A 25,580-nucleotide genomic window follows, 5' to 3' on the forward strand; every position below is an offset into this window, starting at 1 on the left:
GGTCGTGGTCGGAGTCCTGCTGAGGGAGTCCGCCAGGATATTGTCTTTCCCCGGAAGGTGGATTGCAATGAGGAATATGTTCCTCCGAATGCACCACTCCCAGATCTCTGATGATATGGAGAGGAGTGTTGGGGAGTGGGTTCCCCCTTGTTTGTTGAGGTAAAATTTTACTGATGTGTTGTCTGTGACTACCTGGATGGTGCGGTTGGAGACTTGGTGAGCAAAAGCCCGGAGGGCTTTTCCCACTGCTAGTAGCTCCAGTGCGTTGATGTGGAGTTTCTGTTCTGAGGGAGACCAGCGGCCGCTGATCGTCAAGTCCCGGAGGTGTGCTCCCCAGCCGAGGGAAGAGGCGTCTGTTGTGAGTGACAGAGACGGGCGTGGGGGTGTGAATGGGAGACCTGAGCACACATTGGATTCCTTTGTCCACCACAGGAGGGAGCTCAGGACGTGAGCGGGAGGTTGAAGAATCATGGATTGTGAGTCGAGAGTGGGATCGAATACGCCCAGGAACCAGGACTGGAGTGGGCGGAGGCGAAGCCGGGCGAAGGGAGTCACACTTGTAGTGGACGCCATATGGCCAAGGATAGATTGGATGGCCCATGCAGAGGACCGGCCTGAAGAAAGCAGGCTGTTGATGGCTTGGCAGAGATTGGAGAAGCGGTCTTCTGGCAGGTAAGCCCGTTGGGATGTGGAGTCTATCAGGGCACCAATGAAATGGATGTGCTGGGTAGGTATGAGGTGGGATTTGTCGAAATTTACGACAAGTCCAAGTTCCTGTAAGAGAGACAAGGTGAAGGAGATGTCAGAGAGGAGCTGGGAACGAGATTTCGCTGAAAAAAGCCAATCATCTATGTATGGAAAAACTGTTACGCCGTTCTGGCGTAGGTGAGCAGCTACTACTGACATGCATTTAGTGAAGACCCTTGGGGCAGAGGAAAGACCAAAGGGTAATACGGAAAAAGAAAATATGTGGTTGTCCAGTGCAAAGGAGAGATATTTGCGATGGTCGTGTCTGATTGAGATGTGGAAGTATGCGTCAGTGAGGTCAACCTTGGCGAGCCATGCTCCCTTCGTGATGAAAGGAAGGATGTTGAGTAGTGTAACCATGCGAAATTTGCGAGGTGAGATAAATTTGTTAATGCCTCGGAGGTCTAAGATGGGGCGTTGACCTCCGTCCCTTTTGTCTACTAGGAAGTAGCGGGAAAAAAAGCAAGTGTGAGCCAGGTCGGGATGTACAGGGGAAATCGCCCCTTTGTGTAGAAGAGAGGATATCTCGTCCCAAAGCATGGGAGAGGATTGAGTTGGTAAAACTTTCCCCAGTGGAGGGAGAGAGTGGAATTCAATGGCGTAACCTTCATCTACTATGCGGAGGACCCAGGTGTCATTGGTTATGGACTGCCAAGCAGGTAAGTATGGATGGAGTCTGTTGAGGTACAGTGGTGAGGTGGATGTGGTGTGTGTGGAGGGTGGGGAAGGGTCAGGTAGATGCAGTGGTGGGGATGGAGGGGGGCTAAAAACGCCGCTTTTTGTTATCTGGTGGTTTAGTGCCCCGATACTGACCCTTAAAGGGAACAGGTGGCTTCCCGGTGGTGGCAGGAGATGAGTGAGGACGTTGTTTTCCTCTGTAGGAGTGAGGGTTGTAACGTCCTCTTTGATAGGTGGGGTAATGATAATAATTGCCCCATCTCTGCCTCTGTTGATAAGGTTGTTGGTCATATTTAGTGACCGTTTGTTTCATCTCATGGGAATGTTTTAACTGGGAATCTGTTTCTGGATTAAACAATCCTGTTTGATCCATAGGGAGATCTTCGATCAGCGTGCGAGCTGAGGGAGAAAGAGTGGATGCCCTGAGCCAGGCGTGACGTCTCAAGGCCACTGCTCCAGCAATGAGTTTGCCAGATGTGTCAGCTGTGTTTTTCGCTAAGTCCTTCTGGAGCTTAGAGAGAAGAAGTGCTTCTTGAGCAAAGGCTTTTGCCATAGGTTGATCAGCCATTGGTAGGAGATCAAGGTAAGGCAAGATTTTATTCCAGAGGTGTGTCTGGTACACACTCATGTAGACGCCATAATGTGCCATTCTGGCAAAAAGGCAGGCAGAGGAATAAAACTTTTTTGCCATAGCATCCAGTTTCTTCCCTTCTTTGTCTGAGGGGGAAGACTGATTCCTCTGAACTGGTTTGGGTTGGGCGTCTGTAACAACTGAATTGGCTCTGGGCAGTTTGGCAAGCCATGAAGCTGCCGTGAGGTCAATGCGATAAAGATTCTCAGCCCGCTTAGGCGTGGCTGGAACCAGGGCTGGAGAAACACCTTCCGTTTTGAGAACCTCTAAAAGGTAAGGTAAAGTGGGCAATATAGTGGACATGGGCCGTTGTTGTTCAGATGAAGTAAAACAAGGGTCATCCACAGCCTTAGTAGGTTGGGGGACGGCCAGATTGAGTGATCTGGAGAGTCTGATTAATAAAGCAGAAAAGTTTTTAAACTCTTCTGCTTGTAAAGGGTCTGGATCCGGTTCAGTTTGGAGAACAGCAGTGGGAGGAGAATCATTGGAGGATTCAGCGTCCACCATGTCTGGGTCGGGTTGGAGGTCCTGTTGAGGAGTAGCAGGATCCGGGGGTGGCGCTCCCTGGTGCTGAAGGATAGGAGGTTCAGGAGGGGGCCTGGAGATAGTGGCGGAAGGAGGAGGGTAGGAATGAGGATAAGGATGAGGAGGAGGGGTATGGTCCCTCGAGTATTCCCCTTGATAGTAAGGGTAGTAGAAGGGAGGAGGGGGATAGAGGGGAAAGGGATATTCGTACGGGGAAGGGAAGCGCGGATCGCGATCGCGTGGGTCGCGTCCGCGCGAGCGCTTGGGGGGAGGAGTGTGGGATCGGGACCGAGAATGAGAGGAGGAGGAGGATCGGGACCGGCGCCTGGAGCGGCTCGGCCGAGAACGGCCACGCTCAGCCTGAGAGATGGGAGGGGCCGGTACCGGGGAGGGAGGGTGTTCTCTGGGAGGCTGGGCAGGCTGGAGGGAGGGAGAGGGAGGCAGGTTAGGCTCGGTTTGGGAGTCCAGGAGCTCTATCGGGAGAAGCTCCGGGGGCTCCTGAAGCTCTAAAAGTTGAGCGGTTTGCTCCGTCGGCGAGAGCTCAAGCAGCTGGGCCGGCGGCGCCAGCGTGGGAGGACTCAGGGGCTGCAAGCCAGAGAGTTGCCTTCCCTTTTTCTTATTTTGCTTTTCTTTAGATTTGCTCTTATGAGCAACTTGTTTGGAGGCCCTGGATCTTTTCGGCGGCGGCTCGTCCCCAGGGGGAGGAGTCCCGGCCGCAAGGTTTTCTTCCAGCTGAGTGGAGGAGCCCGGCCGTTCCCCGGAGAGGGGGGAGGGAGAGGGCTGCTGAGAGAGACTTTGCGCGGCTTGGCGAGTCTCTTCAGGGGCCAGTGCCTGCTCATATAAAAGAGCTTTAAGACGGGAGTCTCTGCTCTTTTGAGCCCGAGATGTAAACGCTCTGCAGATCTCACATGCAGAGCGATTATGGGCTTCCCCAAGGCACAAAAGACACTTATTGTGTCTATCGGCTTCTGGGAGATTAACTCCACAAGCCGAGCACTTTTTAAAAGATAAAGCCGACATAGCTAGCCTGTCCGTGATCAGTCCGAAGTCGAGGGTAGGAGAATGGAGGATCGTCGAGAGAAGTCCGAGTCAATAACAGGTAAGTAAAACAGAGAGAGAAAGTCCGAAGTGCTTCTGCTGTCGCGCGGAAAGAAGAACTGAAGCGGAACTCCGCCTACTGCCTCTTATACCATTGGGAGGGTGGGCGGGACTCCCGCCTAAAATCTTTCAATCTAGAATGTTCCGAAATCTCTGCGCATGCGCACAGAAACCCATTAGTGCGCATTTCACAGACTACACGAGGAAGAACTACAGGGCCCCTGTCAGCTGGCAGCCATACCTGTAATTAATTTCCACTGCGTAATAGCCCCCCCCCCCTTAAATTTAAAAGGGGGAGAGTGTGACTATTATGCGGTGGATTATGTACTTGATCTATAGCCTTCCTTTCGCACCAAATGGGACTCAAAGTGATCAAGGGCTATTTTTATTTTAAAACAAGTTCAATAATCAATATGGAAAACACTAGTTTTTTCTAATAAGTTTGCTTCTTAGAAATAAAAACAATTGGTTTTCAATCTAAACATGATCTTCCCCAACATAAGCAATATTGTGAATGACTGTAAGAAAGCATAAATGGGAAGCACTATTGCCCTTGTATTACCTCATCCATATCATATTATACACATATGCTTTTTTGCAATGAAGGTTAAGATTTGCTTTCATGCAGGAACTGAAAATGCAATCTCAGCACCAGCTCATTGGAAACATACAATTCTGTTTGATCTGAAGCAAAGAAGAACAAACCGGGAAAGAGTCACATGAACAGCATTTGACTGGAGGTTAGAAAATTAGCTGGCATTGCTGCTGAATAAGTAGCCTTGTGGGCTCAATTAAGACAACCAAGGAATTGAAATGACACAAATTACAACTGCTCTATTGCTCTTCAATAGACAACAAATGGATTTATATTCAAGAGTGAAGCTGAGAATTAAGGAGTCCCCTTTGCTGAAGGGTTCCTCAAAATAAGATTTGAAAAAAACAGTTAAGGCATTATTGCTTGGTCAGCTAATAAAACATGCTCTTACATAATTTTTAACAATAATTATTCAACTTCCATTAGCTATTAAGAGGGAAGATTGAGGATCTTCAGCTTTTTAAATGTTCCCTTAATATGTGCTTTCTACATATTGTATAAAAATGAAGACAGTCAGGGAATTGATTTGTGTCATTATCAGCCAATGGAATCAGTCAATCTATTCTTTCTTTCTCCACCACGCAGTAAACCAAAAGCAAGTATCAGCATATTAACGCTTGGACCATTGCCATCTGGCCAGGAGGCCAACATGACAGAAATCTGCCTGAAACACATTACTGTTTCACAGGAAGAGGACTCAGGAACCTTATAGTGCACACTGATTCAGACAGAGTGAATGATCCCAATTATAGGAGACAAAAGCAAACTGTAAGGAGAGAATCCTAAATACATTATAAAAATATACATCACTTGTTAATAATAAGTCAATTCAGCACTGGTAATGAAAAAAATCCCCAGGGACTAGAATATTGACATGCGAAAAAAGTGTAACACTATGGTCCTCTCTGAAATATTGTAAGAATCGGGATGTATATAAAAATGATCTTGAGGTTTTTGGAGGTATATCTTGAGCTGTACTTAGTGGATAGTTGTTGGTCAATTGGGACATGTTTTTAGCTTGATTACATTTTTGTTTCTAGCACTACCATTGAAGATGTGAGTGGCAGCATTGGTCAAAAGCACATTTGGTTGGTTCCTTTTACTATAGGAATTCCATTCAATGTTAGGGAGAGAGGAAGTTAATATTTTTCTGTATGCTATTGTAACATTGCAAGCTGTAGTTCTCCAGAAGCTTTGGGTGCCTTGAAGATGAGTAAGCATGGAAGCATTCCGGCTTTCAACTAATGAAGAGTGCCATGACTTATATCATGAAAATTATGAAAGCTGAGTTTATAACACACACTGCTTTTGAGTTTTCCCAGACAATGCAACCTTCTATATTTAAGAGTGTAAAATTCTGCATCCAGCAGTTTAGATAAGAAACAGAGACTTACAGAAAAAGACCCAGATATACAGGGGGAAAAACTGATTTAGGTCCAGCATGTTTCAGAATAAACACCTTTTTAAGAGCCCATATGAATGTTAAGTTTTAACCTATAATAAAACCTTTGTTATAACCAGACACAGAAGTGTCTTTTCAAAAAGGTCTAAAGTATCCACAAATATCAAACACAGAAGAAATAAAGGTGGAGGGTAGAATTCCATATCTGACTTTCTACTATGAAGCTTTCCAGGTTAGGCAAATAATAATTTATCACAACAAAGTAGATGTCTGGATAAAAATGCAATGCACAAACTTAAATATGCAATGGATAAGGGTGATCCCATTCTGAAAATGTAAGCATAGAGACATAAATGTAATACAAAAAGATGATAGAAATGGCCCATCAGAACTTAACTAATTTCATCAATGACAATACAGTTTCCACTTCCCTCATAGTCACATTTCGACTTACAGAAAAATGCCTTTCTTGAATTATTACTTGTTATTTTTTCACGCTATGAATCTATGAACCAAGATTTCATATGAATCCTGATAATCTACCTTTTGCGGAAAATAAAATGAAATGCCTTTTTTATTCTGTTAAAAAAGGCTTTAAAAACTATTTCATAGTAACAACCTCAATTTTGAAAAAAGAACTGTCTTTCTGGAGCACCTCTGAAAAAAAGTTATTTCAAAAAGCCTAAACAAATTCTCTTCTGAGCACCTGAGGTTTTCATCCACTCTCCACTGAAACTTACATACTATCTGGGCTCTATATATGCCTGTTTGCTAGACAGTTGCTATTTTCTTCTGGTGCTCTGTCTCCTATTCCAACTTTGCATGTGAATTTCCCTTCCTAGGGGTAGGTTTCTCTCACTTCCTATTGTCTTGTCCCCATTTGTAACTATAAGTCATTTATAAGTTGACTGTTTATAACTCGGGGACTGCTTGTGCATTTAGCAGAACACAAATTTGATGGTTTTAGAATATGTTGCAACTAGTTTACAGGAATTCTGATTGAAAACTGCAGCAAATATTGATGCCTTATACTCTATTTCATTCTTTTTTTTTTGTTGAAAAAATGAAGGATAAATGGTTTGTTCTTCATAAGGACTAGGGTTTGTTGTTGTGAGTTTCCTCAAGGGCAGGAAACCACTATTTTGTATAAAAATTTACACAAACTAATACAATTTGAGGGAAAGAAAAACATGCTGCCTAACCAATACAGAAACATTCTCTGTCATTTTGTATGCTAATTAAGATAATTCCGATTAACTTGCCAGATATTACTGAGTTGTGTCATATACCTTCCTGACAACACTATAAAAACTCTACCTGTTCTCAATAAATAAAATCCAAGATGTATCGTGTTACAGTCTAATACACACACATACTATTGAGCCAATCTTTAAAGGACTTACTTAGTTTCGAGCCAAAGGTTAAATATCTTCATTCACTTTTGGAACACAGCCATAGGGTTACTAATAATCAAACAGCTAATGGATGTAGTTCAACTAATACTCAGTCAAGTGCAGAATATGTAAGTATTCTACAGTAATGGTACTATGACATCATAGGCAAATTATCTGATAAAAATTAAAGCATACAACATGCAACTATCCTTTTCTGCAAAAAATATGGCATTGGAAGGGCATGACCAATCATTTTAATGTTCAGTTTAACAGCAACATAATTCAACTATTACTGAAAACAGTATTTTAAGACTGTCATCATTCTATGCATCAGATACCAGTCACAATTTAAATAGAAATTAACAACATCCATCAAAGAAACACAAAGAAGCAATGCATATTTGGCAATATTGGCCTGTGTGGCCATAAAAAGGGGGGGGGGGCAGCGAATTTTGCAGATGGCATAACTAAAATAATCAAATCTACGATTCCACTCTGCAATTTCCTATATGGATAAGCATCTTCTCACAAGCTTATAAGAAACGATCTTCATTCAAGAGATGTATTATTATCAAAAATGCAGATGATACCAAATTAAGAGCTAATACCACCAGGAATAGGATCAAAATCCAAAATGATTTAAACAGATTAGAGAGCTAGCCCAAAACTAACAAAATGAATTTCAATAGGGAGAAATAATGTAAGCTTCTATGCTTACTCAGAAAAAAATGATATACATACATATAGGATGGGGAACATTGCATTTGACAATAGCACTGTACATGTAAAAGTAACCTTAAAGTCTTAGCAGAGCACAAGGTGAACATGAGTCAAAAGTGCGATGCTGTTGTCAGACCTCATCAGGAATACTGTATTCTGTTCTAGAAACCACAATTCAAGAAGGATACTACAAGCTGGATCATGTCCAGAGAATGGCAATCAGGATTATCAAAGATCTAGAAGCCAAGCACTTAGGGAGCTGAATGTGTTTAGCATGAAGAACAGTAAATTAAGAGGGGACATGATAGCCATGTTTAAATATTTGAAAAGCTGTCATGTTGAGAAGAAATCAAGTTTGTTTTCTACTGCTCCACAGACCAGGTCACGGAGAAAGAGATTAAAACTACAGGAAAAGTTCGAGAATAACTTTAGAAATGCCTTGATGGTAAGAGCAGTTTGACAGTGGAATACATTGTCTTGGAGCAAAGTGGGATCTTCATCATGGGGGATTGTTAAAGAGGGGAAGGAGGGAAATCTATTGGAAGTGCTTTGACAGGCATTGGGTTGGACAGCCATTGTACTCTCTTCCAACTCTGTGATTCCATGATAAAGCACCACAGCAAAATATTAAAAGAGAAAGATGCTCACAGAGATGTGTTGAATCCTTTGCACCAGTAATTTCTAAAAGCTAAATGTTAACCTGTTATTCATCTCTGGATATGGAGCAAGAGTTTATTAATTGCATTTTTTTCATTACTACTATATAGGGGATTATTATTAGGACTCAGAATTCTTGCCTGAATGTGTCACCTTCTGGGAAAAAAAGAAAGCTCTGTTCATTTACACCAAATGTAGGATTTATCACAACCTCAAAAGTGCATGAACATAAATCTATGATAATCCCAAATAAAGAATTAGCTAGTTTAAATTAACAAGTATCTTAAGAACCAATGAAAGCTTTTAAAACCAGTTTAGCTGCAGACAAAATTAACTGCACTTCAGTCCCATTGATTCAAGAAGACTTAACTACTAACTTATCCAATTAATTTCAACTAATTTTATCTAAATCCAACTCAACATCTTAACCGAAACAATGCTTTTACATTTTTGCCTGATTCAATACAGATAAGCTGCAGTAATTGTTCTACTTTAATAGCTATTATTCTTTCTAAGCATACTGAAGGGTACAAAATCCATGTTTTAATAAGTCTATCAAATTTCATGCTGATAGACAATTTCAATTTAGAAACACTCATGGCAGACTCCAGTTCTTACTTGCCCATAAAACTCACAGGCTGTTTTGGAGTGTGTCGTCATTTCTATATTTCACCTGTTATTGTAAGGCAAATCTTGGATCTGAAGTTCGATAATCTTAGCCCAAATCGAATACTTCTTACAATGGTAATTTTGGGATCTATATAATGACTATTTCTACATCCCGATGCAATGGGACACACATTCATATTTACAACAAGATAAAATGGATGCAGTCATGCCATAAGAGTTTAAGCCTTACTTCTACACACTTCTCTAAGAAGGCTGCTAGATTATACAAGATCTAACTCAGGGCAGATTATCCAAAGTTTAACGCAGCAACAACTTGGAAATTCATGTCAGAATGGACTTGAGAAACTGTAAGTTGCTTCTGGTGTGAGAGAATTGGCCATCTGCAGAGACATTGCTCAGGGGTGGCCCGGATATGTTACTATCCTATAGGAGGCTTCTCTCATGTCCCCGCTTGGGAAGTTGGGTCTGACAGAAAGAAGTTCACCTTATCTTGCGGATACAAACCGCCAACCTTCAGGTCAGCATTTCAGCCAGCACAAGGATTTCAACCCATTGTGCCACCGTGTATTCCAGGTATCCACCTGCAACTCACATCATTCTTAGCAAGGATGGCCGTGATAAGGCATGATGGGGGGATGTCACAATGTGTTTGACCTAACAGAACTATTAGCTATTAAAAGCAAGAATATTAAACTCTTCAAAACAGTGCGTATATTTTTCAATTTTTTAAAAAAGTTAAACACGTAGGATGGAGTCAATCTATATTATGACCCTCTCTGAATAAAATACATTCCTAACTTTGGAGAATATGAAGAACTCTGATCACAAAACCAATCATAAGTGAATAAAAAGCTCCTGCACACAATTAGTAAAAAAAAGGAATCCTATAAATATACATCATCACTAAATTATTTGTGCAACAATGTTTATGATTCACATAAAGATCATCAAACCCAATGACCAAGAAGTATACAAAACCAAGTGACAGGCTGAACCTTTTCCTTGACTCTTTATCTGCCTTTAAAACATAGGACAGAATTCAATTTATAACAGTATTATCTAAGAAAATTAAGGGTGGATAGATTTTGAGGTAATTTCCAAAAGATTTCTGACTAAATTACTTGCAACAGTGACAAATAAAAACTAATTACTGGGTTGATCATATATTCCAAACGTTTTGTAACTCAACATCCACCTGCCAAGATACATCTCTGCACTTGGTTTTAGACTTGACTTTTGGGGCTCAAGTGGGAAAAAAACCCAGTTCCTGCATTGTGAATTGCTTCAAAGCTGAACTCTACCCACATGTTTTACATCATCACTGTTACCACCTCCAGAACCTTCTTTTATTAGACCTGTCTTTAAAGGAAATGTCACTCTTGTGATTGCCTTAAGAGACCTGTTAGGTAGAATGTACACAAATACTCTTACAGTAATAATAATAATAATAATAATAATAATGGATTTTGTCAGGTTCATATATGATGATATATATCTGCTGCGTCATCTATCAGTTTCTACAAAAATCTCTGTAGATTTGGTACTCATAAAATCATAGAGTTGGGTGATGGTCATTTGATCCAAACCCCTGCTATGCAGGAACACATAATCAAAGGAAACATGCATGCCATAATTCCTAAATACATGGTTAAGTCAACTTAAAGATTTCAACCTTCATGATGTTTTCAATCAAAATGCTTATATCAAATCAGCAAAAATTTGGAAACCAACAGGAAATGTGTACACTTAAGAGCATAACTGGAAGTCTACATGAAACAATTATTATTTCTGTTCAAAATAAGCCTATGGAATTGGCTCTGAAAGCTCCTGCTCCCAATTTTTAGCAATTCAATGATCTCTTTGGCCCAAGTAATAAACATCATGTACACTGCAGAATCATGGTTCAGTGCTATGGAATCCTGAGATTTTTAGTTTTATGATGTCTTTAGCCTTGTGTTGCTGTGAATTTTCAGGGCCAAGTTCCAGAAGCATTCTCTCCTGACATTTTGCCCACATCTATAGTAAGCACCACTCCTCAACCTCTGAGGATGCCTGCCATAGATGTGGGCAAAACGTTGGGAGAGAATGCTTCTGGAACATGGCCATACAGCCTGGAAAACTCACAGCAACCCAGTGACTCCAGTCATGAAAGCCTTCGACAACACATTTATTTATTACATTTATTATATTTATATACTGCTTTTCTCACCCCCGGGCAAGCCCCCGGTGGCACAGTGGGTTAAACCCCTGTGCCGGCAGGACTGAAGACCGACAGGTCGCAGGTTCGAATCTGGGGAGAGGCGGATGAGCTCTCTCTATCAGCTCCAGCTCCTCATGCGGGGACATGAAAGAAGCCTCCCACAAGGATGATAAAAACATCAAATCATCTGGGCGTCCCCTGGGCAACGTCCTTGCAGACGGCCAATTCTCTCACACCAGAAGCGACTTGCAGTTTCTCAATCACTCCTGACGCGACCAAAAAAAAACCCGGGGGGGGGGGGGCTCAAGGTGGTATACAGTGGCAAACATCCAATGCCAACATACATGTAAAAAGAAAAATCGTAATAACTAAACACTAACATATAACTATAAATTAAAATCATTGTCTTTAGCCTTCTCTGCCATAGACTGGTAGTGTCGCTCCAACCATAACTCTCATAATTCCACATCACTGAGTTAAAGGGGCGTCAAACTGAATTAATTTTACGGTATAGCTGTACCCCTAATGTTTTTGAAGTAAATGCCAGAATCCCACAGCCTCTTCGATGGTGGCCAAGAGGGTCAGTGACTGGAGAGCTAGCTTTGCCAAGCGCATTGGGTGCTATGATCTGCTGCCAGGTAGGAGGAGACAAATAAATAAGCCAGAAAAGCATGACTTGCACAGGAGAGCAGCGCATTTTGATACAAAGCCAATGTATACAAGGTTAGAACAGAATGACATATTCTCAGCTGCATTAACTGGCTTGGTCATGCAGGCAACAGACCAGGAAATGGAGAGAAATGCGGGGAACCCATCACTGAGGACAACTAGATCACAACACTAAGCATCCCTATCCAAGTGACATCACCTCTACAACATGTAAATATAATTGCATGAGTCGAATTTTAGCTAAACACTCAAAAGTATTATGAAGTCCTTTGCTAGGAACTGTGAGCACCCAACAAATGTAGCTTCGGGAGAGAGATGCTGGGTGGTCGGGGGAGAGGATGCGCGATGGCATGGAGAGAAAGCGGCCCCCAGATATCAGGAGGCGCCTCAAGAGGGCAATATCCGCCTCCCTCTGTCTTTAGCGCGGCTTACCTTCAGAATATCCCCGCGTTTGAAACTGAGCTCGTCATCTGCGGTGGCTTTGAAATCGTACTTGGCGACGGCTTCCATGCTCGGCCCGCCTTTGTGCTGCTCTGGCGGGCGGGTGGGAACGGGGCTCTCGCCGAAGCCGCCTCCTTCTTCTCCTCCTCCAGGACCTCCCGGCAGGCTTCGTGCGCCCTCCTGCGGGACTCCTGGCTCGCTCCTGGGCACAGACGGGGGACTGCGAGGGCCAAGGCACCCTAGGAAGGAAGGAGACGGGACATGGAGCCAAAGCAGTCCGGATCAATGGCAGAGAGGCCGAGAGAGAGAGAAAGACCGCGCCCTCCGCCTCGCCCTCCTCGGCGCTCCACTCCGCTTGGCCGCTTCCTCTTTCTGCAGCCGCTCTCTCCCCTCCCTGGACAAGGCTGAGTGACAAGCGCTGCGCCCAATGGCAAAGGAACCCGGCGAAGACTCCGCCCCGCTCACGCCCCCAAGCGGACCTCCTCCTCTTCTTCCTCTTCCTCCTAGAGAGGCCCCCACTCGCCTTCTGGCTCCTCGGCTCTACCGCAGGACCTGTGCCCCTGCCCGCCCAAGCCCACCCCAGGAAAGCACAAAAAGAGGCTCCTTCCGCTCACTCGCTGCCCCCTTTCCTTTCTTCCTTCCCACTCCTTATGGGAAGCCCTGAAGGCAGGCTTTAGCCCAGGTATGGGCAAACTTTGTAACTTGGGGGCCATATGCTAGCACTCCCTGCTAAGGAGGTGATGGATGGAAGGAAGGGAGGGAGGAAAGAGAGAAGGAAAGAAGGACAAAAAGGAGGAAGGGAAGGGTGGAGGGAGAAAGAGAGAGGAAGGAAGGGAAGGAGGGAGGAAAGAGAGAAGGAAGGAGAAAGAGGAAGAGAGGGAAGGAGGGAGAAAATAGGGAAAGACAGAAAAGACAAAAGGGAAGGAAAGATAAAAGGATGGAAGGAAAGAGAAGGAAGGACAAAAGGGAGGAAAGGAATGGAGGGAGGGAGGAAAGAGAAGTAAGGAAAGATAAAAGGGAATGTAGGAAGTAGAAAGGGGGATAGAGGTAAGGAATGATGAAAATGTGGAAGGGAAGGAGGAAGGAAAGAGAAGGAAGGAAGGATGAAAGGGAGGAAGGAAATGAAGGGAGGGAGGAAAGAGAAGGAAGGAAAGACAGAAGGAAGGAGAAAGAGGAAGAGAAAGGAGGGAGGAAATAGGGAAAGACGGAAAAGACAAAAGGAAAGGAAGGAGGAAGAATAAAAGGGTGGATGGGAAGAAGGGAAGGGGGGAGGAAAGAGAACGACAAAAAGGAGGAAGGGAATGGAGGGAGGGAGGAAAGTAAAACAAAAGGCAATGTAGGAAGGAGAAAGGGAAAGAGGAAAGGAATGATGAGAGCGTGGAAGGAAGGAAGGAAGGAAGGGAAGGAGGAAGTAAAAAGAGAAGGATGAAAGGAAGGGAAGGATGAAAGGAAGGACAAAAGGGTGGAAAGGAAGGAGAAGGGGGGGAGGAGGAAGGAAAGAGGGAAGTAAGGATAGGACAGTGAGAGAGAGGAGGGCCTGAGAAGAGAGCCCAAGGGGGTGCATCCAGCCCCCGGGTCTGGGTTTGCCCACAACTACTTTAGCCACTATGGAAGTGCTGGTAGTTTGGCACCATTTTATTTGCCATTGCTCATTTGACGGCTCCTCCCCCCCCCTCTTCCCAACAAAGTCCACGTGAGTTATCCATCACCACCATCCAGCCCCGCCTCTTCCCCATTTCCAAACACACAACTCACTCAGCATCCCCCATTTCCAGCATGCAAGGGATGGCGTCCCACTCCCCTTACAGTCCCAAAGAGGCAAACCTAGGGCTTTCAGTTCCACTGCGGGGAGAGGAGGCAGCAGCCCTAATTTCCATGAGACAGTAAAAGTCAAGCTCACAGTATGTCATAAGCACTGCTCCGCCTCGCTATTTCTCAACTGCATCATGTCCCTGCTGTCAGCCAAGTAAAGAAGGGCCTTGCCTTGCTTCTAGCTCGCAGGGGAGGGCCGCCAATCATCCCCACATGCCATACTCTCAAGACACACAACAGCTGTGCCAGAAACACTAGGATGTAAACAGGTGCATATTCTATAAAATACTCTGGAAACAGAGAGACATATTTTAAAAGCAAGAGTGGTCGTTTTGAGCTATTGGATTGAAGTTTAGCTCACTTAGAGTACATTTTAAAAATCAAAGCAGTTTCTTAATGTGAACAATAGGATGTTAACAGGGTTCCAGAAGCAATGTTAACAGACTGTGTGTAAACCAAGCATAGGCAAACAGTCCAGGTGTTTTGGACTGCAACTCCCACAATTTCTGACAGCCTCAGGTCCCTTCCTTTTCCTTTTCCACTTAAGTGGCTGGAAAATGTGTACCCTTTACAGAACTAAGTATGTGGTAAGAACTTTGAAAACTACCAGTATTAAAAAAAACTCTAAAATCAGGGTAGTAAATAAAGAGCAACACTCAAAAACCAGGGGAATTCCAGACAATCAATCAGGGCCAGCTCCCAAAAAAGGATTCCCCAGGCAGCAACTAGCCAGGCTTTGAAACTGCAAGGCCATTGAATGCTAATCAACATGGCCATTTGCAACATTCACACCTGCCTCAAGCAGACAACAGTTCTTTCTCCCACCCTGGCTATTCCACAGATATATAAACCCCACTTGCCTAGTTTCTAACTGTCCCCTCAATCTCTGAGGATGCCTGCCATAGATGTGGGTGAAATATCAGGAGAGAATGCTTCTGGAGCATGGGCATACATCCTGGAAAACTCACAGCAACCTACTTTGAAAGCAACCCACAACATGTGGGCAGAGTGGGCGGAAGGAAAGCTATAGAGTGAGAGTACCGTAGGTGATGTTTTCATCAGCATTGCTAACTGGAAGGTGTGAATGGTGCCCTCAGCACTGTACACTGGGCACAAATGTTGGGAAATTGTGATTTCTTTTGGAATATCTTAGAAGGAAGAGGTAAGGTAACAAGAAGTGAAAGCATGTACTGATTCTTTCCTCTTCTAGTAGCAATGCACACAGCCCTATTTACATTTAATCTTAATAAGATCACACTACATCCAATAGGGCTTACTTGAGGGTTAAGCCCCTACCCTAGAAACCTTTAAAAAGAACCTCAAAACCTGGCTCTTCTGCTGCGCCTTTGGTGAGTAGGTATTCAACCCCGCACTATTGTTTAGCCTCAACATTTCTGTCATTGGAGTACACATCCCCCTCCCCCCTGTGGGAAAGTTTGATCCCACAATCCCCGCTATAATGAGTCCTCCTCCGCAAACAATTTGTTTCTCTTTTATCTCACTCGAGTTTATAACCAATTTTAATGAGTCTTTCTTTTAATCATTACATGTAGCCCGCCCACTGTCATTGTGTTATTGTAATTTTATATCGTTATTTATTCACATGTTTTATGTTATTATGATGTTGTGCTTTGTTTGCGTTTTCGGCTTGTGTTTCCGGTCTTATTTTATTGTAATTTTGTTGTTTGGGCTTGGTCTATGTAAGCCGCTCTGAGTCCCCATTGGGGAGATGGTGGCAGGGTATAAATAAAGATTATTATTATTATTAAGTGTACATAGAATTGCAGCATTCCATTATTTACTGTTCATAGTCTACAGCATAATGAAAGTCAAGGCTCCCCCTTCACACATGATCTGGAACAGGACACTACATCGCCTTTTAAAAATAGTAATAGCACCACAGTTGCTTCAATAGTCAAAAAAGCAGTAACTTTTCAATAATTACACATCTATATTTAGCTATGAATACGATTACACATAGGAGTCCTTTCAAGATAAAGACCATAAAATTTAATGTATACATTTTAGTGAAAAAAATAGTGACTAAATGTGCATATGTAAAATATTGGTTCTGAAGAAACACACTTTGTTTAGTTTGATTATACATGTATGTGTCAAAACAAGTGTTCTTTATGTAAGAAAAGGGGACTCTCTTTCAAGGCCGCAATTGACAAGCACATGCAGATGGCAAGCACTTTAATAACTGCATTAATTTTTTTAATCAAATGATCTGTTGCTCATATAATAGTTACTTTCTCGTTGAATTAAAGTCTGTCATAAATTTAAACCAAATAAGTACTGTAACTGATTAAATGTTATAACCCCAACTAGAAAACAAGGAACTATAGGAAAATTTAAGTATGTAACCATACCATTCAAAAACCCATATGAAGAGAATTTTTTCAAGCAATTATTTTTAACACTAACATGTCATATGACACAATCAAAGATTTTCAGTACAAGCAGCCTTACAGTGGTACCGAAAATCCTACATACATGTGTAATCAAAGACCTTGATATTTTAAAATACAAAACTTATTAGAAATATTTGTATGTTACATATAATAACAGCCGTATTTTGCAAATCCAGATTTGCAAAAACGATGCCCATGCAATCTAACTTTTTACAGGTAGTGTAACAATTTATGCAACCAAATGCTCTTATCCCACATCCATCTGCAGCTGCTTTAAACGAACAGACATCAATCCACTTGCCAATTTGCCAGGGCGGAGGCCCTCAGCCATCTGGTGATGTCTAACTTATACTGCAGTTTATGAGTAGATAACAACATTAGAAATCTGTTTCAAACATCAGAGGTACTCCTACATTATCCTACCCAAATTAAAGAAGAAACTGCATATCTCATGTATCTCCTTTGCAAACAAGGGGTGGGTGGGTGTAAAACTGGCAGTTACACTACATAAGTATGAGGCTAGATAGCAAAGCAACATCTGTTGTCAGCTATAAAAGAAAACTAGTCTCCTAAGCATCGCTAGCCCCCTAAATGCCAACTACTAGTGGTTACTGACCCTAGCTCCACTTAACTTCCTGTTACACACTTGTTTTGTCTCACTGCTTCTGAAGACCTCCAAAGCCTAATGTATACTGAAATATGGGCTCCTCAATTTCTTTATCTAAACATAACAACAGAAGAAGGGGCTTATTTTTCCTGTCCAGTATGATCAAATCACTTCTATTTTTCCCCTGACATATATGAAATTTAGGATGGGAAATGGCTTTTTAGTTTGTTAATGGCCAACATGGCATAGATGATGGGTGAAAAGATTTGTAGTTGCTGCTAGTCACGTGTAACCAACTAAAAGAGCCCAATGAAAACACTGGTAAGCCATGAAAATAAAATACGATATTTAGAAAGCTTTGTGTATGAAATGAATTATAATCAGAATACAAACCAAATTCATTCTTGATGGCTGAGCTTCAAACAATACAAACAATTCATTCTTGATGGTTGAGCTTGGTCTATTTAAGCCAAAATACTTTAAACTCAATTAGAAGTACCTTCCTTGCATTTGCCTGCCAGACAGAGGTTATAAATAATTATACCTATATAATAGTCTCTGCAGACACCATTAAGGGGGAAAAACTGTTGCAAGCATATAAAAAAGCTGACTTCACGGAATTACAAGATACCAATTAGTAAAAAAAATCCTGCCTGTAGAATAAAAAATATTTCCAAAAGTTCTGTTCTTATTTTAGATGGCCACTTACCACTTCACTCAAAAAGCTACATGTTACAACCATGACAGCGCCCATGACACTAAAATAGGATTCTGACTACCAAGGCATCTAATATAAGCTGTAAAGCACAAGTAACTTATTAAAAGGCACTTGCAAAGCTAAATACAGCTAAAGAAAAGCTATGCATTAGCAAGTTACTGACATGATCTTTAATATCACCTTTCTTAGTTTATGGCTGTAGTAGCTTAGAGCTGGAACAGCAAGCAGCAAAGATTTAATTTTAGAAGAAAGAAGATTTAATTAATTAGCGCAAAAACAATACACTGAACAATAAGAAAGAGATGGTCTGGCAAGCAAAATGCATAATTTCCTCAAGAATTATTGCCCTTGTGTATTTCCCATTTTAGATCAAACTGCAATTCTAAAAATCAGTGAAGTAAATATTGGGGAGGAATATGTTCGTAGCTGATTTTTGGCTGCTGATATGGAAAAGGTACATTTCATATTGGTAGAAAGAATGCCAGGTGAGGGGGTTAGCATTTTCTTTCTTTTCTGCAACCTTACTAATTCACTTGTTTGAGATTGCTTGTTTTCTATGGAGAGTGGGCAGTGGCTGATCTTGCATCTGTAGTAATACCACAGTTTATATTACAGAGCAAATAGATGAAAGAAGAAACGGTCTGAGTTTTCTAATGATTACTAGTTATTGTTTATTTATTTATTTATTTACGGCATTTATATGCCGCCCTTCTATTTTTCCCCTGACATATATGAAATTTAGGATGGGAAATGGCTTTTTAGTTTGTTAATGGCCAACAGAAAGAGCTGGCTCTGTAAAAGAAAGCGCTGCCTCTGTAAAAAAATGTACATTGCATTCCTTCATATATCACATAGCATCCACCCTACAGGAAGGACGGGCTGTTGTCTTAAAAGAAGAAAAAGGCCAATTCTCTTTTTCAAAGGAACCAAATTATTCTTATTACGATTTGGGGATGTTATGTGAACTCTTCAGTGGCAAGAACAATGGTCCATTTCCTTTTTGTGCCAGGAAAAGAATTCTGTTCTGTCTGGCCTTATAAATAGCAAGTTTTTCTCTGACACTTTTCAGGGCATCAGGATTCTGTAAAGTTATATAAAAGTATGTAGGGCAGTTAGTCATGTTTTTAAGAGTACCAAAATAATTTTGGATTTATTTAGAAATCACCACTTGCTTCTTTTCGGAAGAAAAAGAACACATGATAAGTACATATATTGCTACTTCTTTTCTTTTTTCTAGATATAGTGCAATGTGTTATTATAATGGAAAGCTAGTATGGTGCAGTGGTTGGAGCACTGGACTGGGGCAGAGAGACCAGATTTCAAATCCCCATGCAACCATAAGACTCACTGCGTAATCTCAGGCAAGTCGCACATTCTCAGCTCCAAACTGAACAAATCTTGCCTAGAAAACTCCAAGTTAGGTTTACAGTTTGGATTGCCCTGAGTCAGAAATGACTTGAAGGCACTCAAGAATAACAAGTTGCAAAGGCTGATGTGAGGAAAGCAGGAAAAAAGCAGCATCCAAAGACATAAGTGCCTGCTCTGAGAGCAAGTATGCCTTGATTTTAAGGGTGGCTTGAGTCAGGCATTCTCCTTGTCATGCCACTGCCTCCCTGTACAAACTATGAAAAAATAATACTACTGACATGATGAACCATTGTGAGTCCTGTGGTCTGGTGATTCATACAGCCATACTAGAATCAGGAAAAGGAGGCACCATGGTATAGTGGTTTGAGCATTATACCATGCCTGTGGGAACCTGGGTTAAAATCCCTCATCAGTCATGGAAACCCACTGGATTATCTAAGACACATGTGTCAAACCCAAGGCCCACATTCCGAATCTGCCCCCACTCCCGTCCATCTTCTGTGGTCCTCCAGATACTAGTCTACAACTCCTGAATTCCTCATCATTACATATCATGACTACAGCTGATGGGAGTTGTGATACAGTAATGTCTGGAAGGCTTCTGTTTGTTCTGTTTAGTCAGGAGAGTGGGGTTTCAATTCAGAGACAAGGCTTGTGAATATGATATCTGTCTTTAAAATGTCCTTTAACCTTTCCCCAGAATCACAAGTGCTGATGAGTTGGAATTTCCACTATCCTCAGTCTGCATGGTGAATAATGAACATGATGAGAGTTGTTGGTCAAAAACATCTGGGGAACCAAATTGGGTAAAAACTAAAGAGCACTGACCATTGTGTTTTAAAAATTATATGTAGTCCTTTGTAACAATGGGTTATCGATCTACGGAGTAATCGGCCCTTTGAAGGCAACCACAGGGCTGAAATGGCCCCTAATGAACATCAGTTTGACACTCCTGATTTATGACAAGTCACACTCTCTCAGGTTCAGATGAATACAAAGACAACCCCACTCTAAACAAACCTTTCCAAGGAAACCCTGCAATAGGTTCACTACAAGACTTGAAGGCTTATCAGAAAAGCATTATTATAATGTGGAGTAGGAGCTCTAGAGAAGAGTAGGAGCTCCTTCCTTAGAAACTAGACACATCCCTTTCCCAAATAAAATAAAAAACTGAAATGAGTTAAACTAAAGTATACATGAGTTAAACTACTATTGTAAAACATTACACTAAATGACCCACTGCAGAGTTATCAAAATATATGCAGGGGTTGCCAATGGTCAAATTACATACATAAACTTATTTTGAGGAGGCCTTATTATCTTGCAGGAACTAAGCATTGGGGATTTGCATTACATTGTAGGGATAACATTACATAGCCGACTTGCTATGTTTGCCAGAAAAAGTATCTACCAGTTTATCACAAGAAATTAGCCTGAAGCAAAAACAAAACAAAAAACCAAAACAAACAAACAAACAAAACTAAACAAAAAAAACAGAACATCTTGAGGAGGTAGAGGTTTCTTAACTAAGGATACATTTCTTTTCAGTGATATCTCATGGAAGTCATAGCCCAGGGGTAAGAATAAATTAATTTGGGTGTCCTGTAGTATGTTTTTAGGGTATAAAGCCTTGGGGTTTTTCCCCAAATGGGAAACATTTCTTCTATATTTTGAATTGACACCAGGCATCTTTTAACAGCACACAATTTTAAGAAGCAATGGGTGCAGCTAAACTATAGAATGAATGCAGGTTGACATCACTAGGCTCAGCAGGACTCAATATTGGGAAATCATGAGAGTTACAGTTTCGACTTATCTGTCAAAGCGTGCTAGTGCCTCAACTACAAATCATAGCACAGACCCAGGGAACTGCATTGATTCTACAGTATAGATGTACTCAATGTCATTTTAATATGCACAATTAAAGCAAAACTTGGAACCATTACTTTGGCCTACAACTCCTGGAAACTCTTAGCCACAGGCTAAGTTGGCTAGAGGGCTCTGGCAGTTTTATGTCTTTTCTTGGATCATTTTTAAGATATTGGAAGCAAATTGGGATTGTATAAAACTTTTGGTAAGTTTCAGGCATTCACAGAAAAAGATTCTCTAAATATCCCCCTTCAATGCAACAGCTATTTTTACCTTTGCTCTGAAACCATTCTGTGAATCCTAGGAGATTCCTGCATTCCCAAAGTTTTGATACAAACACATTACTGAAGTCTCTATTTTCTGAGGAGGTACAGATTCTGTCTGATCTTGAAAGCTAATCTGGGTCAGCTCTAGTTAATACTCAAGTGGCAAACTGACAGGGACCACCAGATGCAGTATGCTATATTTCAAAGGAAGGAACTGCCAAAACTCCTTCCCAGTCTTTTTTGCCAAGGCGACATCTATGAAGAGACACACAAGCCTACTCCCACCACCCGAATAGGTGAATGTGAATGACAATTCAAAATGTTGCTTCTAATTTTTGCCTTCCTCATACATGTCCCACCACTTTTTACAGAAAACTGCTGACCGCAACTTCTGCTTTAACACTAAGCATGTGTTATAAGAGAATTTCATTTCAGTATCATAATGCAACATGGAAACTATGAGATCAGAACAACCACCCTAAAGGTTCTGTTCTTAACTGCCGCCAAATTGACTTTGACTTAGAGGTTTGTCATTTATGGTCCCTTCCACAAAGCTTAATAAAATCCCACATTACCTGCTTTGAATTGGGATATTTGGCAATGTGGACTCAGATAACCCAGTTCAAAGCAGATATTGTGGGATTTTCTGCCTTGGCATTCTGGATTATATGGCTGTGTGGAAAGGTTCTTAGAGGTTTGTCACTTATGGGATGCCCTGTGTCACTCTTTCAGCAAGAACAGTGCTAAGGTTTTGCAGACCCTGGATAGCCATGGCTTCCTTGGCTGGATCTTGACTGAAGAATTAATGCACCTTGATAACACTTTAACTGTCATGGTTCAATTCTATGGAATCCTGGGATTTGTAGTTTGGCAAATCACCAGCACTCTTTGGCAGAGAAGGCTAAAGGCCTTGCATGTGCCTTTATGTGCACCACTCCGAGTCCCCTTCAGGGTTGAGAAGGGCTGGATATAAATATGGTAAATAATAAATTGTAAAATGACAACTCCCAGGATTCCTTGGCATTGAGCCACAGCTGTTAAAGTGCTATCAAGCTGTATTAACTTTACAGCTGAGTTGGAGTCCAAAATATCTGGAGGGCCGAAGTTTGCCCATGTCCGGTGTAAACTCATATAATGCAGTTTGGAACTGCATGATATAGTAGTGTACATTGAGCCTAAGTTAATAATTACTAGGCCAACTCTGGAAAGATTCTCCGCCACTCAAGGCATTTATCTCGCAGTGTCCATTTCTCAAGGAGCAGCAGAGTCATTCGCACGACGAGGAGATCAGAGAGCGCGAGCACCACCCGACTCCCCTCGATTTCCCGCGCCGCGCGCGCTCACACACTGAAAGGCAGCTGAGGCGAGCGCGCGCGCATAGGCGAACCCCAGCCTCCTTCCCGTTCCCTTCCTTCCCCTCCCCCGACAACCGCTCTGCGCGTCCGCCGCCAAGGGAAAAGCCCCCAGGGCGGACCCCCGGCCGAGGCCAAGCACCCCTTACCGTAAGTCAGCTGGGGTTCCGCTCCAAGCGGCCCCCTCCGCCCGTCCCTCTCTCCTTCCTTCCTCCCTTCCTTCCTTTCCTCTCCGCGGCCCCGCCTCAGCGGCTTCTTCGCCCTCAGCAGGGGAGCGCCGCAGAACAACTTCCGCCACCGTACTCTCGCGAGGCCACCATGGGGTGCGAGGAGAAGGGCGGGGGAAAAAAGGATGCTGAAGAGCGCATGCGCACTCTAAGGGCTGTCACCAGAGGGGGTGGGTGGATTTGAAGTCTGTGGTGGCAGCAGGCGCATGTGCAAGAAGATAAACTCCTGAAAAGTCTTTCTGGATCCATTTAAAGAAAAATGCCATAAACTATATTCCCTCCAATATATTTCTCAGGAAATAAAACCCGACTGCTCATTGGAGGGAAGGATATTAGAGGCAAAGATGAAGTACCTTGGCCACATAATGAGAAGAAAGGAAAGCTTAGAGAAGACAATGATGCTGGGGGAAATGGAAGGAAAAAGGAAGAGGGGCCGACCAAGGGCAAGATGGATGGATGGTGTCCTTGCAGTGACTGGATTGACTCTGAAGGAGCTGGGGTGGCCACGGCCAACAGGGAGCTCTGGCATGGGCTGGTCCATGAGGTCAAGAAGAGTAGGAAGTGACTGAACAAATAAACAACAAAAACATTCTCACTACCTCAGAGGATGCTTGCCAAAGTGTAGGCGAATCGTCAGGAGAGAATGCCTCTAGACCATGGCAATACAGCCTGAAAAAACCTACAACAATTCCAGCCATGAAAGCCTTCGACAATACAACAACAACATTTTTCTCATCATTGGCGAATAGGACCTTCTGGCTTAGTAACATCTGGGTGTAGTGACGATGGCAGGAGTTATTCATGGTTGTGGCATCTACAGTGTAGGATGAATGCAGTTTGACATCACTTTGGCCACTTTTTGGCGCAATGCTATGAAATCACAGGAGGTGTCATTTTGCAAGGTCTAAATAGTGCTAATGCCTCGCCAAATATAACTGACATTATTCCACAGTATTCCCCTTCTGAAGCCTAACCTTGCCAAGACACAAGTGTGTGCTTGCCATCAATATAATTGTGAAGCCAACAGGAAACTGAAGGTTACCTGGGAAGGCCAAGAACTGTGTGAAAGGGCCCTCAGACTTAACGCTAACCTTTAGGAAACACTGTGTGAACACCAAGCACAAAGTAGCTGCACACAATGACATCCTGCGGAAACTTGCTAATAGTGCATCAGGTGCAGAGCCAAAATTAATAAGAACCTGGCCTTGTCTTACTCAACAGCTGAGTATGCCTGCTCCATCAGGCATAAATCTGTTTAATTCTGTTTTATTGTTCACATATTTGTGAATTTTAAATTATGTGGTCATGCTTTTAATTGTAAGCTGCTTTGAGTCTCCTTCAGGAGAGATAAAGCAGGGTATAATTAACCTAAACAACAACAATCTGAGATAAATCTACCCCATGAAGGGAAATTCAGTCTTGGAAGAGTTATCTTGGGGAAAAGGTGTCTCCACTGAAGATTTATCACCAAACCTTGCTTCCATAACAAGCTAATTTTTTCAAAATCCAATTATCACTGAGACAGAAAGTGAGGTCAAATCCTCTGAAGAGGGGTACAGTCCATAAAACAAACATCATAGGAGTGTTAGTCCTTCCCTGTGCTATCCAAAGCTAATATATATTTGGCTGGAGTTACACTTTTAAAATGTACCTGTTTCTACTTACATACAAATTCAATTTAAGGACAATCAGAAGAACCTGTCTTATTTGTAACTTGAAGACTGTGTAATAAAATTTCATTATTTTAAAAACATTTTTGAATGACAAAACTAAAGAAAAAGGGGCAACATAAAACTAGCAAGATATTTAATTCTGTTGTCATCTACAAAAGTTCACATTCAATCAAATTATATTTTAAAAAATCACCAAAAAATCCACAATGTTTTAAGTAAGTTTACAAATTTGTTTTGTTGGGCCGCATTCATAGTCCTCTTGAGTTGCATTGGCCCACAGGTCGCAGGTTGGACATGCCTGCTCTGTAACATGAACAGTCTTCAATAGCCCTGTTTCAATCATGTTCTTGTCTATTACACTGGGCCAAAACGTCCAGTTTTAAAAGCTGAACCAAATAACTTCTGCTCTTCTTTATGTGTCAATACATCAGTGGAAATGCCTTGTAATAGAAGTCAAAGGCGTGATAAAATTGCAATCAATAAGGTGCCTTTATTATAGAATAAAGAACACATTGGAACTCCCTTCCAAATAAACATAGCGAGGATTAAAGTGGAAGACTATTTAAAACTGGTAAGCATGTCAACAATGCCTGGCAACTCTTACTCATAACACTTAGTCATGAGTAATTATATTCCTTTCCATAAGATTATTTAGCAGTCATGGAAACACAAAGGTTGGCAGCAAGGGTTTAATTTCCCTTAAACATCAGGAAGAACTTCTTCACAGTCAGTGCTGCTCAACAGCATATTCCACTATTGAGCAGCACTATGCTGCTGCCTCGGAGCATGCTGGAGTCCCCCCTCTGGCAGTTTTTAAGCAGAGGCTGGATGGCCATCTGTTGGGGGCGCTTTCAAATCTGTGTTCCTGCATGGCAGAAGGGGGTTGG

General features: G+C 42.2%; 1 protein-coding gene across 1 annotated transcript in view; it reads right to left on the reverse strand.

The window, feature by feature from the left end:
* Positions 1-23,143, reverse strand: part of GRB2 (growth factor receptor bound protein 2) — a 69,528-nt gene extending 46,385 nt beyond the window's left edge. The window contains exons 1-2 of the mRNA XM_060764694.2: positions 22,943-23,143; positions 12,379-12,626 (exon numbers count right to left, since the gene is read on the reverse strand). Of these exons, the coding sequence (XP_060620677.1) occupies positions 12,379-12,456 (78 nt within the window). The 5' untranslated portion in view covers positions 12,457-12,626; positions 22,943-23,143. The remainder of the gene's footprint in view (positions 1-12,378; positions 12,627-22,942) is intronic.
* Positions 23,144-25,580: the final 2,437 nt, after the last annotated feature.

The sequence above is a fragment of the Anolis sagrei genome, chromosome 2, assembly GCF_037176765.1.
Source record: "Anolis sagrei isolate rAnoSag1 chromosome 2, rAnoSag1.mat, whole genome shotgun sequence".
NCBI lineage: Eukaryota > Metazoa > Chordata > Lepidosauria > Squamata > Dactyloidae > Anolis > Anolis sagrei.